This window comes from Lactuca serriola, chromosome 8 (genome assembly GCF_051521515.1).
Source record: "Lactuca serriola cultivar US96UC23 chromosome 8, Lser_US96UC23_V15, whole genome shotgun sequence".
Taxonomy (NCBI): Eukaryota; Viridiplantae; Streptophyta; class Magnoliopsida; order Asterales; family Asteraceae; genus Lactuca; species Lactuca serriola.
In genome coordinates this window covers 5706130-5723969 of record NC_136415.1, presented here as the reverse complement: position 1 = coordinate 5723969, position 17840 = coordinate 5706130, and the positions used below count along the sequence as shown (strand labels likewise).

General features: G+C 32.2%; 1 protein-coding gene across 1 annotated transcript; it reads right to left on the bottom strand.

Moving 5' to 3' along the window:
• Window positions 1-11042: 11042 nt before the first annotated feature.
• LOC145071072 (uncharacterized) lies at window positions 11043-11700 on the bottom strand. Its single transcript, XM_079017999.1, has one exon. The coding sequence runs from the start codon at window positions 11578-11580 to the stop codon at window positions 11227-11229; it is 354 nt and encodes a 117-aa protein (XP_078874125.1). The 5' UTR covers window positions 11581-11700; the 3' UTR covers window positions 11043-11226.
• Window positions 11701-17840: the final 6140 nt, after the last annotated feature.

The following is a 17840-nucleotide window of genomic DNA, read 5'->3' as shown; positions in this document are numbered from 1 at the left end:
GCATTGACAAGTCAACAAGAAAGCACACATTAAACAACTTCTTAGGATTTATAGCCTAACACTCTACCATGGCCGAAAACACTTTATGGGGACAAGCTAGAACCAAAAACTCTTTCCATGGGGACCTCAAGACCGAAATCATCCCCAAAACCAAGCACCTTGGCCGAAAACTACCTTAATGGATCATTGTTGGCCGAAAACATCAAATTAGAACATGTGCCAAGGGATTTCGGTCAAGCCTAGACCGAAATCACCTCTTTTTATGGCCGAAAACTCAAGTGATCCATCCTAGAATGATTCAGTAGATAAAGTTGGCTTTAGGATGTGATATCCATTTCTATTTTCCCATGCAATTTACAGTTTTCTACGTATTATCCAACATATACCCAGGAAGCAACCAACAGTTCTCAAAGTAAACTTCACATCAACCTTACTACTCTTATTTAAACGAGATCATCCTCACTAAACCTCACCATTCCTTAATCTTGTTCTCTGATTAATTCATACTTTCTCAAGAATCCCTCCCTCACTTCACTTAGCAAACAATTCAAAACCTTCTCAAGAACAAAACTAGGATATTTCAAGCTCAACATTTTCCAAGTATCATCCCTAGATCCTTGTAAGTATTTTAGAGTTTGGCTAGTGACTCTACACATTATTTTGTTGATTTCACCCTATTTACACATAATATTATGTGATGACATCCTTAGGGAATCATAAGCTTCAAAGAGTTTATCAAACTCTTCAAGTGTTTAGGCTCGAGATCTTCACTTCACTACTTCAAATCAACCCACACAAAATCACTCAAGGTGAGCTTCAAACCCCTATTTTTCGAGTTTTACATGCTTTTAGGGGGGGGGGGGGGGATACAAGTCAAAATATGTTTGTCTTATGAATATTTACATGCTTCAACTTATTATTTGAATGTGAAGAAATATTTGCATAAGATGTGGTTAACACCATTTTTATTTACACAAAAATCATGTTTTATGGGTTTGATGTACAAAGATAACCAAAAATATATGTCATTTTGTGAGTACAAACCAAAAGATTTTGGTGGTTTTTAATAAAAATAGTTCCTCTAGTAAAAATGGTTATATTTTAGCCACTATTGTATTTGGTGGGTTAAAACCCAAGGATTTATGTTCTGGTAACAAACATCAACATGAGATAAGTTTACAACTTGATATTTATATAAAGTTATATAAATAGTTTACACAAAACCATACTTTATAACATTTCAATGGTATAAATATTTCATTATACAATAAAAAGGGAGTAGTAGTTCACGTAAATCTGTTAATGCTCTAGTGAGACATATTCACTTCACCGTACCTACCTAGCGTACACTTTAAGTCCTGCATTATAACCAGAATCTTCTGGAGGGAGAGCAAGATAGTTTTGTATATATCTATACGGGGATTGATGTCACACCCCGCTAAAGCGGAAACACGAGGCGTGGCAGTATAAAGGGTTTCATAGAAAAAGTTAAAAGACAACACCAACCATAGTATTAACAATTATTACAAATTTACAATGGGTTTGAAAAACTTTTAAAAGAAATTACAACGTAAATTGAAATACAACACATACGAATGCTCCTAAAAGTGAAGTGTCCTTAAGTGCCACTTACTCGATGATTCCTAAAAAAACATGTAAAACGAGCGTCAACTATAAAGATAGTTGGTGAGTACTTCACAGATAAAATAATAATAATAATAATAATATTGGTTTCATGAATTGAAATCAAAGTTTTGATAAAAGTTTCCATAGATAAATATATATTGCGAAAATGAGTAAATAAGTTTGTGTAAACGAAGTTCGTTGTCATCATGAGAAATGAAGTATGTTTCCCAAAAGTGATGCAACATTCATATCCTCATGGGAAATAAAGTTTGTTACTAAAATGAGTAATCAAGATTCATTGCTACAAGGAGCAAACAAGTTTGTTACTATAAGAAGCAACCAAGTTTGTTGCTAAAACAAGTAAATAAGTATTTAGTAACAAAAGTTCGTTGTAATAATGAGATACAAAGTTTATTGCTATAATAAGTAACGAGTTTGTATGTGTATGAGCAAACAATGAGTTCTCAACCAAGCCTATGACTGAAGCCCTATCAAGATCTATGTTTATCGTTCCATAGATTATATGGTATCATGCACTCCAGCAATCGGGCGAGTGAGGAGTTGTCAATTCCTAATAGCGCTATCCACAATGACCATTGGCTCAAAGAGTTAATGGTTAGAGAAAAGTGTAAGGGAAGGGCCTTAAGACGATAAGTTCTCATGTTCCGTGTTGAATAGACATACATAGAGAGATATAGCAATAAAATAACAATCATGTTTGATACAAATCAATTTAAATACAACGAACAAATAATAGTTTTCCGGGACATGCTTTTCCACCCCAAAACATAAAAACTGGAAATAGGAGAGTGTGTGAATACTCACAATATGCAAAATATAGCAACCAAGTTTATACGAGTCAAATAAAAACAACGAATATAAATAGTTTAGGACATGCTTTTCCACCCCAAAACATTTAAAAACCGAAAATAGGGGAGTGGTGAATACTCACAATATGCATTGAGATGATGCAAATGGTGTCTTGAACTGCTACACTCATACCACTATCGTTTTCCTACAACGATGTTACACACTAATGAGTCTCTAATTGAAATCCAATACTAGTATACTTACTACTACAATAGAATTATGCCAATAATGTGTCAAATTTTAATATTGTTAGGTTACAAACATTTTTCTGAAATGGTGAATTTTATAGCTCTTATGATTAAGACAATTTTGGATACTAATTTCCAGATTTTTGTAATATTAATTGAGACTATTTCAACACATTTAAATGTGTTTTAAGCTCTTAAAAAGCCAAAATATTATCAAACCATTTGAAAAATTCTCAAACTTTGCATTTTCATTCTAATTACAGTAGAGTTCTTCCAGAAAATTTCCCTTGAATTTTTGATGTGATTAACTATTTTTCCTATTTTTTAAGCCTTTATAACAATATCAATTTATGAAAAATAGCATTAAAAGGATAAAAATTCCCAAACTTTTCATAATACTTCTATTAGACATACGTGAGTTGGGAAAAATATAAAATGGTCTTCTAACATGTTTAACTCAATTTTATAATTTTTGTGCATTTATTCTAATAAAAATTGAAATAAATAGAAAACAGTTTCCAAAATTACCCAAACTTTTTGTATTACTGTTACTAAAAACTATTAAGATGGGAAAAATATAATAATGGATTTCTAAACTGTTTAACACAATTTTATGATTTTAAGCATTTATTCTAATAAAAATTGAAATAAATAGAAAACAGTTTCCTAAATTGCCCAAAAGTTTTGTAACACTTTTATTATACATTTAGAAGCTGTGAAAAATATAAAAGATATTTTTCAATTAGTCTTTCTATTTTTCTTTGTTTTATCCTCTGAAATAATCATTAATTGGAGAATAATTATTAAACAGTTAAAGTAAATTACCAAAAAAAAAATTAAAGTTCATTTACAGTGTAAATAATCTGGGAAAAATCCCAAATGTGGTTTTTATCTACTGGAATCCGATTTTGTGTATTTAAGTGTATTTAATTTTAGAAAATAGGAGAAAATAGTATACATCCTAGTTTACTACAATTTGTTCTGGTAAATGTTCATGAATTTTGGATGAGTAGAACTATTTTTCCTGTTTTTAGTCCATTATAAACACAAAAATCAAGGAAAAATATGAATGCATTATGAAAAATTCTGAAAATATGTTTCTGAGTACTATACCTCTGGTAGCAACTGCGAAAATTGTTATATATCATTTTCACATTCTATAAATTGGTTTTATGATTTATTGGAGCCAAACAAAAAGAAAATTCAAAACCATATTAAAAAGTAATAAAAACCGATGATATTAATTTTGGGATCATTATTTAGCATAGGGGTCATCCACGAATTTACCTAGGATTTATAGACCTCAGAAAGTATTTTATATGATTTATTTCTCTATTTTATTGCATTAATTATAATAATTCGAGAAAAATGAATTATTCTCTGGAAATTTACAGATCATTTTATCTTGTTGATGGGAATCTGGAAAAAATCTGATTTGGTCAGAAAAAGAGTTTTAGATATTTATTTGGAAATAAATCCTTCATGAACATATTTGAAAGCTTTTAACAACATACTTTGATGATCTAGCTTCTAAGCTTGAAGATCATCACATGCATGTTTGTTTAAAGATCATTCATGAGTTTGAAATGTTTAAAATTCGTTTTTGAAAGAAAACTTTGGATGCATGTGGTGATTTTCCACCAAAACGTGTAGAAAAGTGCATTTCCATGGTTTTGACTTAGGTTTAGGTCATGGATCTTCACCATTTTGTAACATGCAAGATGTTTGTGGTGAAAATCTACCACCATCATCATCAAAACTGAAGTGAATGAACATTCACACAAATTTTATAAGAGAATGGTGTAGAAGAATAAGGAAATGCAAGAAAAACCTTTAAAACTAGAAAGAAAAGTGAAGGAGATTGAAGGATTTCCGTGATTACCATGAAGAACAACCCTAGAAGATGAAGATTTGAAGGTTAAGGGATGTTCTTGGCTGGAGAATTTCTTGGTTTTAGAGAGGGAAATAGAGAGTTTGAGTGTGGTAAATGGTGGAGTGTGAGAGAGAGTGTAGAGAGAGAGAGAAGTGAAGGAGATGGAGTGACTATGTGTTTTGGGAAGAGGGGAAGTATCTTGGGAAGCGGGTGGACGGTTTTGAGTGTAAAATGCCCTCCCTCTCTATTAATTTTATAAAAAAATTCAATTCTTTTATAAAAATATCAAACTTTTTATAAAATATACACCCTAACCAAGTTTTTTGTAACAACGCAAAATTTTCAACCAAATTTCTCATTTTAAAAATAAAGTATTTCCATTCAAACAAGGCATAAATAATGTAGGTCATGTCAAATACAAATTGTCTAAATCCCAAGATCATAAAAAAAAAACATCCTTCAGTGTGTACTGATCACGCCGGCGCCTTCCCACGGTCCTCGCTAGTACCTGAAACACATACATAACAACTGTAAGCATAAATGCTTAGTGAGTTCCCCAATATACAACTTACGCACATACGCCTTTCCAGGCCCTGACCTTCCGGTCCTCAACACAACGCCTTCCCGCCCATAACATAATCGTCTTCCGGCCCATCACATATTGCCTTCCGACCCACATAACATACATAGCACATATAAAAAATAACTTACCACATATAGCATACACATCACATATCATATCTGACCTTCCGGTCATACAGTCAAACCCTTCCGGGTACAGTATAGTGAGAAGACTCACCTCGCGAATGCTGAAAGCTAGCAAATCCTGAAATTACTCGTGCACAATCCGTCGAGCTACAACTTCCCTATAACATCACATATCTCTCATTAACACTTATATCTTCTAAGTGTGACTATCCCTAAGAAGTCAGACTTAGGTCAACTCTGGTCAACGGTCAACGGTCAACGATCAACGATCAACTCGACCGGACTCGGCGAGTGCCATGGCGACTTGGCGAGTCTAGACGTCCTCCAACTCTCTGAGATTCCCTATCTACTCGTCGAGTATCCTCCTTGACCCGACGAGTTGCTCCTGGAAGAATCGCGGGGCCACCCCGACTCAACTCGTCGAGTCTGAAGAACAACTCGACGAGTCCCAGTTAATCTTCAAGCTACTCGCCGAGTCTGTTCGTCGAACTCGGCGAGTCCATGCCATGCAACTGCTCAAACTGCATCATAAGGTCAGAACTGCTCCGACCATTCCTAGGTCTGGCCTTCCTAGGTTAATCCATCACGTGAAGTCCTCATTTCAGTGCTCATGATACACCCTATGATTCATAATTTACATTTTGACCTAAGGCATAAGGATTCCAATCCAAAACCTTCATCAATTCCCGAAATGCACAGACATGGGACATTCTGGACCTCCAAAGGTCCCAATACAGGGTTACAATCGATTAGGGGACTAGGGTAACATTCAATCTATTCACAAAAGGGTTCCATAAACCCTAATTCCATAATCACATCAACATAGCAGAGTATACTCGAATTCTTACCTGGATGATGTATTCTCTGTGTCCCCAATCCTCATAATGTGACTCCCTTGCTGTTCCTTTAGCCAATCCCTTCTCTTCCTTGCACAACAACTCTTCTATAATCAACAATGGCCTATAATCCTTGCTCCAGATGCACACAATAGATTTAGGGTTCTTCTCAGAAGGCTAAAATGAACAATGACGGCCAATAAGTCCCTTTTATACGTCCCAAACCTGAACGGTTAGGTTTTCGCTAAACAGCGTAGACTCGCCGAGTCCATATCTGGACTCGTCGAGTCCAGTCGCGAACCCGCGACCAAGTCTGCGATCCTACTCAGCGAGTCTAGGCTCCAACTCGCCGAGTCCCCTCTTAAATCACCCCAAAAACATAATTTAACAATACCTGAGATTCCGGGCTGTTACATTTTTGCTCATGAAACCTTGATTTTTGACTTATAAATTTAGGGTAATTGTTAATGACTTAAATTTTATTATCCTTAAATGCATTTTCATAATTTAGGGTATTATAACTCTTTTATAGTTATAAAAAATGTTTGTAATTTATTTTTATCGGTTTATTGGCATTCTATGTAGTGATTCCGAGATTCAAGCGAAATTGAGGAATCAAGTATACTAGTCCTAGTCTTCAACTTTTACTTAAGTTTCTATGAGACTAAGCTTCGGGCTTACAGTTGCTGATTTTGTTTCAGGTACTTCCGATGATCGCAGGTAGGCGAATGTGTGATCGTGTACTTCCTTATATTTATATGATTTGATTCTTGGATACTCTGACATGAAACCATTTTGAAAACAAATTTGTCATAATTATTGGTTTTTGAATTATTTAAAAAGTTTTAAATCGGCATGAGTTTTTATGGGTGTTACATGAACACTAAATAAGATTGATGGCGATCTATATCTCATGTTCAACATGATGTCCGAGACAAAGGAATAACTGATACCACACCTTTAGTAACAATTGTAGCTTAGAGCTCCTGGATTTAGTTTTTGATAAGATGGTACCCTTCATATGTTGTTAGGGGCAGTAGCCTATTGCTAGATGCCAGTTACTGTCTATGTCAGTTTGTAATGAATCTTGTGCAAGTGGGAGATTGTTGGATCTATATGCCCAAGAATCATTATTGAGTGATATTGATAATAACATATGATCCTATAGGTTCACACATTTATCAATTTGGCACATTTTGTATATTTATTATTAATAAATAATATCAATTTTGGTATTTAAGTAAGGAATAATCTTTTTTGTGAAAATAATAATTCAAGAGAGTATAACTAGTTATTATATCATATGGTATGATTTAATAAGTCATGTACAGAGTTTTGGACACTTTGGGATACCATGTCTTAACTAGTTATGTGATATGTTTATATAAAGAAGTAAGAAGAAAAAAAATTCCTTCTTTATAGTGTATGTCCGAAAACTCTTTAGAGGTATGGAGGTTGCTTGTCAAACTCCATACTTTGTCTCCAATGCTTAGGGGTGGAAAATCGGTCCATCGTGTCGTGTTTTTTTTCTGACATGACACGACACGACAAAGTTTTATATAACATGAACACGACACGACACGACATGATTTCGTGTTTTTTAACTAATACGAAAATGAACCAATAAAAAATGATAAACACGACAAAGATGACATAAAATAAAAAAAGTAATTTTTTTAGTGTCAAATTTTGGCTTTTTATTATAAAACATAAGAAGAAAGTTTTACATAGACGTAGCGGGTAAACGAGCAACAAGTTGTGTCGCAACCCCTTTTTGGATGGAAAAACTAATTCTTTTAAAAACAACATATATAGATCTTGGAGTCATAACATTACTATGCATGACCCGTTGGACTCTATTGAGTATCTCCACAGCTTCTGGCGCAAGGAAACCGAAAGTATCAAATGTAAAAGGTATAAACGTGTGTTGATTTTCCATGCACACTTTTTCATGTTATGTCACTTTGCTTGATGCAGCTTTTAAAGTAGCTTGCCCCACAGTGAAAACCCCACTCCCCAGACCCACAAGAGGGGAAACCCATGTTAGATCCACCCATGCATGTTTTCCTCCAACCAATCCAAATACTAAAACATCAGTGGTCTAAGTGTTAATCTTCCTTCCAATGGGTCAGTCAAAAAATTCACAGGTGCCTCTTTCGTGGCGGAAACCCCAGTGCGCCTAAACATGTCGAAAAGAACATCCCCAATACTTAATCATATATAACACGACAAACACGAAAAGCATGACATAAAAATGTTAAATCGTGTCAATTTTGTGTCGAATTTCAAACACGAACACGACACGACACGACGTTATGTTTTTTATATTTTATACAACACGACATGAACACGAATTCGAATTTCAGTTTCATCCCAATTTTTTTTCGTTTCGTGTATTTTTGTCGTGTCGTGTTATCAATTGTCACCCCTACCCATGCTTATTCTACTAGCCATTACTTTAAAGTATTTTAACGAGTAGGCTTTACTTTGCATGGTCAATTTAAAGAAGTTTCTTGCATGAGTTTTTGACTAGTTGTTTTAGTCTTGAAAACTCTCTTCTTTCCCCTCTTTCTTCACCTAAAACCGTAAGTTGCATGGTGCTTGATCTTGGCTTTTTTTTTTGAAGATTTCTTTCAAGTATTGGTGATGTAAAATGCTTCTCCTTTAGTGATTATTTGAATTAGGCGCTTAAAGCCTTAAGAAGTACTTTATAAAAGAATGAACTAGCATTCCAAGTGCCTTAATCTTGATGGTGGATACTTATAGAGAAAATCATACTCTTTGACTTCTCTCTCTTCATCAACACCCCAAAACCAAGTGAGTTCAAAGGCTCCAAAGGTTGTTATTCTAAAACACTCTATGGTTGTTTTTAATATCATTATAACCTCTATAAATGGATCACAGATGATTTGGTTTTGTTATAAACTCAAAAATAAACTTGTTATTTTAAAAGCTTCCATTGCAGTTTTTATGAAACACACTTATATTTTGTAGCAAAACCCATCACATCTCACTTCTCCTCCATTACTTATTTGTGATAATGTTGGCGCCATTTTCATGACTAAAAATCTTGTGATCAGCATAAGATCGAAACATATCGCATTGGACTTTCACTTCATCCGAGAAAAAGTAGAAGCTCAAGATCTCAAAATAATTCATGTTTCATTCGTTGATCAAATTGCGGATATATTCACAAAACTTTTACACAAGGACCGATTCATGACTCTTCACCATAAGCTTCAAGTTCGTCCCTCTCTTTACACACGTGTACTGAAGACTATTTCTCAGTCAAGATACCTAGACCTAGTATACGACCATATATTTAGGACTACAGTTTTATAGCTCTATACTTGAGTCTTTGTATTTCATTGTAATTCACTAATATCAATATACATATTCTATTACCTGTATTTACAACCCCACACACATATGTTCCATCATGGGGTGCATCTAATAATGGAGATACGAATATTAGCCATTTTTATTTTAAAATTGATTTGGATTTGTATGTTTTATTTGGGATTAGTATTTTTTTAAATGGATTTGGGTTTCGATTTTAATTGGTTATGTTTATCTTGTTTATCTTGTTTATCATCATCGGTTGGTAATCTTCATCTTTTATGGGTTAAATGCTAATGAAGAAGATCTGGACGATGATTTAATTTGAAATTTTATGGTTTTAATTGAATTTAAAGGTTGTTTAATAGTTGCTAACTGGATAAGAGCTGACTGGGTCAACTGAAACTTGTTGTTTAATTTTATATCTCACTGACTATGCAAAATAGTTATATTACCCTCAAACAACATTTTTTTATAATAATCGTTTATGATTTACCATTTACAAGTGTGAATTCAAAAAGCATAAATGCATCACATTTTTACAAGCATATTTCTAATTACAAGTATATACATTAAATTTAAATCAAAAAACTATAAAACATTTTCTAGTTTCTTTTATCATTCACAAACAACATTTTCCATTTTGGTGATTTTAATAATGACACAGTTTTTATTTTGTTTAAAAAGCAATACATGCATCGTGAATGCATTCAAATATTCAATCTCTAATCAAACAACCCAAAAACCAACAGCAACGAGAACAACAACAAAACGAAAACGAATTGTATAGAAATCACAATCTTTGTATTCATAACCACCAAAAACCAACAAAGGAATTACAACAAACCACTACGCAGAAATCACAACAATCCAAGCCAAATCTCACAAAAACATAATGGTTAGCATAATTTATTTTCTAAGTTTGTGCTATTTTGCTAACATCCTGCTGTAATTTTTTCTTTTTAACCACTTATCGAATATGCCTTCCAAATCTTATTTTAGATTGTCTACTTGCCCACTTTTCCTGCTGAATCATTCTCGTTTGAATCAAGAAAGTGTATACTATGATTCATTCTGTGAAAGTGTATACTATGATTCATTCTCACTGTGATAAAACAACCTAAATCCATGTGAACAAAATCTATTTAAGGGACCAAAATCGATTTCAAATTCATAGAAAATAAGGATTAGCTTCAGTTTGAAATTGCAGAAAACAAAAATTAGAAATTCGACTTTGAGGTATCGATAAAAACCGTTCTCATAATTGTAGGAGCTTCCTTCGCTCCCACTCATTCAATTTCTCATATCGGAAATGTAAAATTGAGTTTTAATATTTGATTCGGTGTTTTTTGGGTTCAATCAATAAACACAAACTTGTAAATTATAAGTATCAGAAATCGTTTCCAGTGCACATGTTTGCAACAGTACGAAAGCTGACCATGAAATCCTCGGAAAGTTCCATTTCCAAAAAAAATAAATAAATAAATAAATAATCGGAGATCACAAAAAGATTTGATGATTTTAAATTGAGAGTAGGAATCAAGTGGAATTTAATATTATTTCCCCCAATTTACAATCCAACGAGGAAGACACAACACCAACTTAATATATAAGTTATTACAAAAATAAAGTTTGATCCGATCACAAGAATAGTCGAATTCTCTACAAAAATTTGATCCCCAATCAAACACACAAACAAATAAACAATTAATCAACCAATCTCACATGCTATTTCTTATGTAAAACACATGTTCACACAAAATATAATTTACAAGTAGTGTTCAATTTACAAAGCCATTGATGATGAAGGTACGTGAAGTGAAGCCGATTGTATAAGCTTTTGAGCTGCCGACAGCTGTTCCATCAATGTTATAATACGCTCTCTGTAATCACGTGCCTGATCCATGGCCTCTGCTTCAAGCTCACCAAGCTGCGAGCAAAGGCGCTCCTCTGCATCCTCCGCCACCCGCAGCCTCTCCCAGATCTTCTGCAACTCCATCTTCATCTTCTCCTCTCTTTCCATGCTCCTCTTCAATTCTCTCTCCAGTTCCTCGTTCCTCCTTCTCAACACCTCCTCCTGATCATGATCTACCACCATCTCCGCCGACGTGGCATGGCCGTGGTTTTGCACTTGCGCCATCGGAACTGCTCGGTTAGGGCCGTTAGTTTTTAGTTTTTACAAAAACAAAGAAGGAAAGGTTGTGCTTGTTTGAGTGAATTTAGTTGGCGTACGTCCTTTGATCCTTTCCTTGATTAGGGTTTTGAAATATATAGGCAGTGAAATGTTATGATGTCCAGGTTCAATGTATATGATATTTTGCTCCATTTTGCATTCCAGACCTTGAATCTTATGCTATGTTAGCATTTAGACCCTGTAAAGTTTACAAATTCCGTCCCTTTCTTATATTAGAATATTTGGATAAGGTCCCTTTGTAACCGCCCTGTTTTATTTTTATTTATTTTGTTAACTATATTTATTTTTGTTTTGTATATTCAATTAAAAATGTTAACTAATAAAAAAATAAAATTTTATTATAGATAAGGTCCAGTGTTGTGTCGTGCAATACACGTGCATCAATTTTTAAGTAATAAGTTTTTTTAAAAAACAAACGGATGTGAAAAGGTAAGTGTTGCACATATTCTATGCAATGAGAATGGTCAAAAATGGTTTTTCTTTTATAAAAACAAACAACCTCTAAATTGTTGGAATAAACAAGTAGAAATTTTTTTTTGTAAAAATCAGTATAAATTAATATTTTTACAATTTCTGATCTTTTTTTATTTTATAAATTTTTGGGTATGATTTGTATTTTTTTTTTTCAGGTACAATTTTTTATTTAGCTGGCTTTCTACTTTTTTTTTTTTTTAAAAAAAAAGTAAGGCAAAGAATAAAATAATGTCATAATTATAATTTTATGAACATCCTAATTGAATAGTTAAATTAGTTGGTTCAAAAAACATGATAAAGTCTTTTTTTCAAAATATATAATCAAAGATCTAAATTTAATTGGAAAAAAAAAATCACAAAAAATATATGTATGAGCCACATCCATAAATTCAACTCTAATAAATGAAAAATATGTAATTTCGTTAAAGTCTGTGTGGCTTCAACTGATTCAAAATGCTACTTCTCACCGACCCTATTTACTTTCATTTTAATACGTTAATTGACTTTTTAATTCTTTAAATAATATAAAAGTTAAAGTCAAATATACATTAAAGATTTAAACCATTGCACGTCGTCGTAGTCTTTACTGAGTTTCAAATTAATTACGTTAACACATAGTAAAACATTTTCATTTGATGTATTGAAATAATGAATTTCTATTTTATACATTAAAGAATCATATGTGTCTATTTGTTTTTCAATACATTTGTATAAAGAAAATCATTATTGATCTGCTCCATCTTCAAGTATCAAATCAGTATTAAAATATTGTCAATAACCACGTAGACCACACGCATAGTTATATTTTTATATTATAAATATTAAGATGATAATTTAATAGGAGTATATTACGTTGTTTGTTTAAGAATCTTCTTTAAAGACTTTGGCGAATGTGGAAAGAGAAAAAACTGAGAAATGCGTGATTTTGATTTTTTTCTACAATCGTCTGGAAAGTCGAAAGGACATGTACAAGGTGGTACTGGTGGGACAGTGGGATGGGCTTAGTGGGCCTATTGGCTGTTGCCTGTTGGACGCATGTAATGACGTTTTCCTGGCCCATATCATAAGGGGAAGTTATTGCCACGGTAACTTTTTATTCTTCCATTGAGAGAGAAATACCAATGTTTTCTAAAGAATAAATTATAAGAATGGTTCTTATGTCTTAGACATGTTTTAGAGTATTTTTGTGTTTAGTTTTTAATTTATTTTTTTTAATTCGAAAGGTTTTATTGTTTGTTTTTGTTACGCGTTTTGTCACTGGCTTATCTAAAACGACTATTTTGCTCTTGATTTTTAATTTATTTAAATAAACACACCCCCAACCACAGTCTCTCACCTTACTTTACTTGCCCCCATATTTCTCTATTTAAATAATAGTCTTTTTAGGTAAGACAGAGACCAGACGCATAACAAAAACAAACAATGGACCAAGTGTGTAACAAAAACAAATAGTAGGGACCTTCCGAGTTAAAAAAATAAGTTATGGACTAAGCGCGTAAATTCCCCCAAACCATAGGGATCATTCGTGTAAGTTACTCTTTTTTTTAGTGGAAGTCTATATTTTGAAATTTTTTTAGTAAAGTCCTAAAGTTTATTTTTTGAACAGAAAATTCCTGATTTTTTAACTTTTTGAATAGAAAAAGCCTAAGAAACCGGCTAATTTATTCATTTTAATCCTTTTGACCTGTTCAGTAGGTTATGAGACCAAATTGTTAATTTTTCCAAAATGTTAGGACTTTTCTACAGATTTCGTCAAAATTTGTATATAATGTATAAACGTATTTTTTTACGTATTTATATCTATTTTTATGTATTTATGTATTTTTTTTAAGTTTTTATATGTATATGTTTACGTATTTTTATGTATTTTAAATGTATAAACATATTTTTTTACGTATTTATCTGTATTTTTAACCATTTTATATAATTTTTATGTATTTTTATCTGTTATTTTTTTTTACATATTACGTATTTATGTATTTTATAAGGTTTTATATAGATGTTTATATATTTTAAATGTATAAATGTATTTTTTACATATTTATATATTTTTAAGTACGTTACATATTGTATATGTATTTTTATGTGTTTTTTTAAGTATTACATATTTATATGTATTTATTTATTTTTTAAAAGTTTTTTGTATAGATGTTTATGTACTTTTATGTATTTTAAATGAATAAACATATTGTTTTATGTATTTATACGTATTTTTTAAGTATTTTACATATTTTTATGTATTTTTATGTGTTTTTTATGTATTACGTATTTATATGTATTTTTATGTATTTTTTTGTTTTTTATATAAATGTTTATGTATTTTAAATGTATAACCGTATTATTTTAACATATTTATGTAGTTTTTTACTTCAATTCGTCTTCACCATTTTCATCTAGTTCGCACGTCTTCTTCAAGTATGTCTATATGGTTTTCCTACAAGTTTTTCCCGTTCGTTGTTTAATTTCAAGGTAAGCAAATGGAAAAAGTTTAAAATATGTGGGTATGTAGAAAAACCATGTAAAGATACTCCAAGACGTTGTACAAATTGGATGAAAACAACTTGAAGTAAGAAATAGATAACTACATAAAACAAATAAAGTTATACATTTAAAATATATAAACATCTATACAAAAAACTTTAAAAAATACATAATACATAAATATACATATAAATTCGTAATACATAAAATGTAAAATACTTAAAAATACATATAAATACGTAAACAAATGTGTTTATACATTTAAAATATAGAAAAAATACATAAACATCTATATAAAAAAAACTTAAAAAATACATAAATGCGTAATACATAAAAAAATAACACATAAAAACAAATAAAAACTATGCAAAATACTTAAAAATACATATAAATACGTAAAAAAATATGTTTATAAATTTAAAATAAATAAAAAATGTAAAAATATACATATAAAAACTTTAAAAAATACATAAATACGTAAAAAGTATATATAAATATGGAATACATAAAAATTAACACATAAAAATACATAAAAAAATATGTAAAATATTTAAAAATACATATAAATACGTAAAAATATACGTTTATACATTTAAAATACATAAAATAGGTAAACTTATACATATAAAAACTTTAAAATATATATACATACATAAAAATAGATATAAATACATAAAAAAATATGTATATACATTATATACAAGTTTTGACGAAATCTACAGAAAAATCTCATTATTTTGGAAAAATTAAAGATGTGGTCCCATGACCTGTTGGGCAGGTCATAAAGAACTAAAATGAATAAATTAGCCGATTCTTGGGCTTTTATATTCAAAAAGTTAAAAATCCGCAACTTTTCTATTCAAAAATAAAATTTATGACTTTAATAAAAAATTTCTCAAAATATTAAGATTTTTCTGTAGATTTCCTAAATAAATAAATAAAATTTAAAAAATTGTAAAAAAAAACAAGATCTTCAACCGGAAATCGAAATTTTATGAATCATATTAAATTTAAGTTAAATCAATTGACAAAATAGAAGTTCATAATGTTCTTTAAATTTAAGTTAAAAAATCGAAATGTCAAAAAGAATTATAATATAGCCTCTTTTATCACTGGTGTGACTTCTAAAAAATTCATGAAAAATTTTAAACTTTTATAACAACCCAAAAAGTATCATTGTTTACAAATAGTTTTCCAAAACATGTCAATATATATCAGAGTAATCCCAAAATCATGAAACAAAACATGAGGAGGTGGACAATCACGTCTTCGCCTTCCCGTGATCCTCTAAGATACCTAAAATATAATCTAAAACTGTAAGTCCAAAGCTTAGTGAGTTCCCCTAAAATACCATTACACAAGCAAATAGCACATAACATAATAACAACATGCAATTGGTCCACAACTAACAGACTGGATTACCCTTGAGCCCACAGCATATCTAGCTTGCCCTTAGCCCACAGCTTAAGTTTAGCTTGCTCCCTGGCCTATTCAGTCTTCAGACAGAATACCACTAAGCCCTCAGTACGAGTCTGGCATGCCCTTCCCGGCCCTCAACTCGTATCTGGAATGCTCATGAGCCCTCAATATGAGTCTGGCATGCCCTCCCAGCCCTCAGCTCATATCTGGTATGCTCTAGGGTTTGTTAGCTACAACATAGAGTAGTACAACCTCAAACCAAACAACACAATATGTCGACATATAACAGATAATATCATAAACAGATAAACAAACAGTATCACGAGTAGTCCTACAGATCTACCAAACTAGCATATCAAAACTAGCATGCATATCTATTCCATACTCAGCATATCAACAATATCAGGTTATCGAACTAATGGGCCAGCCTTGGTACCTTCGACCCGAAATTATAGTGAGGAAAACTCACCTCAAAAGCAGCACATAATTGATAAGGTCTGACTCCGAATCTCAGCTCCCAATTCAAATGGCTACAACCATCAAATGACCAATTCCATCAAAATCCCAACAATACCCAAAATACCCTCAAGGTCGAACTTGGTCAAAGTCAACGGTCAAGGTCAACAGTCCATGTTAACCCAACACGTTGTGGTTACTATAAAACACGTCATGTTTCGATAGCATCCAGACGATCGAGAAATCTCCAGCCAACACGCAGTGTTGGCTTTGCAAACACATCATGTTTCCCCAAGTTCCATCAGCTTAATACATTCAATTGTTTTCTTCGATTCCAAGGACTCCAAGGCTCAGATCTAGACCCAAATGCTATCAAGAAGGATAAAGCTTCCAACTTTATCCTTTGGAACTACTCCAGGGGTCCCAAACCGAACCACAAGTAGGGGTGTCAAAAAAACCCGAACCCGATTAACCCGACCCAACCCGAACCCGAATAAGGTAATCAGGGTCGGGTTTAATAGGGTCAAAACTCTTAATCGGGTTATTCGGGTTAACCCGAGTAACCCGAATTATTATTAGGGTCGGGTTTAGGGTTGATTTTTTCAAAACAATACGGGTTTCGGGTCAACCCGAATAACCCGATTAAGAATTTTTTACCAAATTTTTTTTACTGCGTTGAATGACATGAATTCAAGATCCCATGAGATTTTACAACTAATACATATTTTTTATTTAAACAAACCAGACAGTAAAATTACTATGTATAGAGATGTATAAAATGACATAACTTTCCTCTCTTCTTAATGTAGTACGGTTGTGTTGTAACAGTTTTACGAATTTTATTAACTATTTACATTACTAATATGGTAAAATAAACTCCAAAATTTCATATGGTATACCAACTTTACAATTTAAGTCCCTATACATGTGGATTATGTATTAAAATAGCACAACATAAATTCATCTTACATTTCAACCTCAACCTGACTAACCCGATTAACCCGACCCTACAAACCCGAAACCTGACTAACCCGAACCCGACTAACCCGTACCTTATTAAGGCCGGGTTTTGGGTGAATATTTTTTCTAAAAAAACCTGACTAACCCGACCCGTTTAACCAGAAACCCGATCGGGTTAACCCGATTAACAGCCCTAACCACAAGGCTTGAAGGTTCAAAGGCTTAACCAAGAAGCACTAAATCCTTGAAGTTTAAAACCCATCCTTTTCAGAAGAGAATCTAGCTCCAAAACCATCCCAAAGGTCGGTGCTTTATAGACATGCATGTCCAATGCATGTCTTGAACCCAAAATAGGTCAAAATGGGGATTTATGACCTACTCTCCATGCATGGCATCAAAACTCGTCTATAGGCCAA

Coding starts and splice junctions, on each gene's coding strand:
- LOC145071072 (XM_079017999.1), bottom strand. CDS start 11,580: ATGGCGCAAGTGCAAAACCACGGCCATGCCACGTCGGCGGAGATGGTG.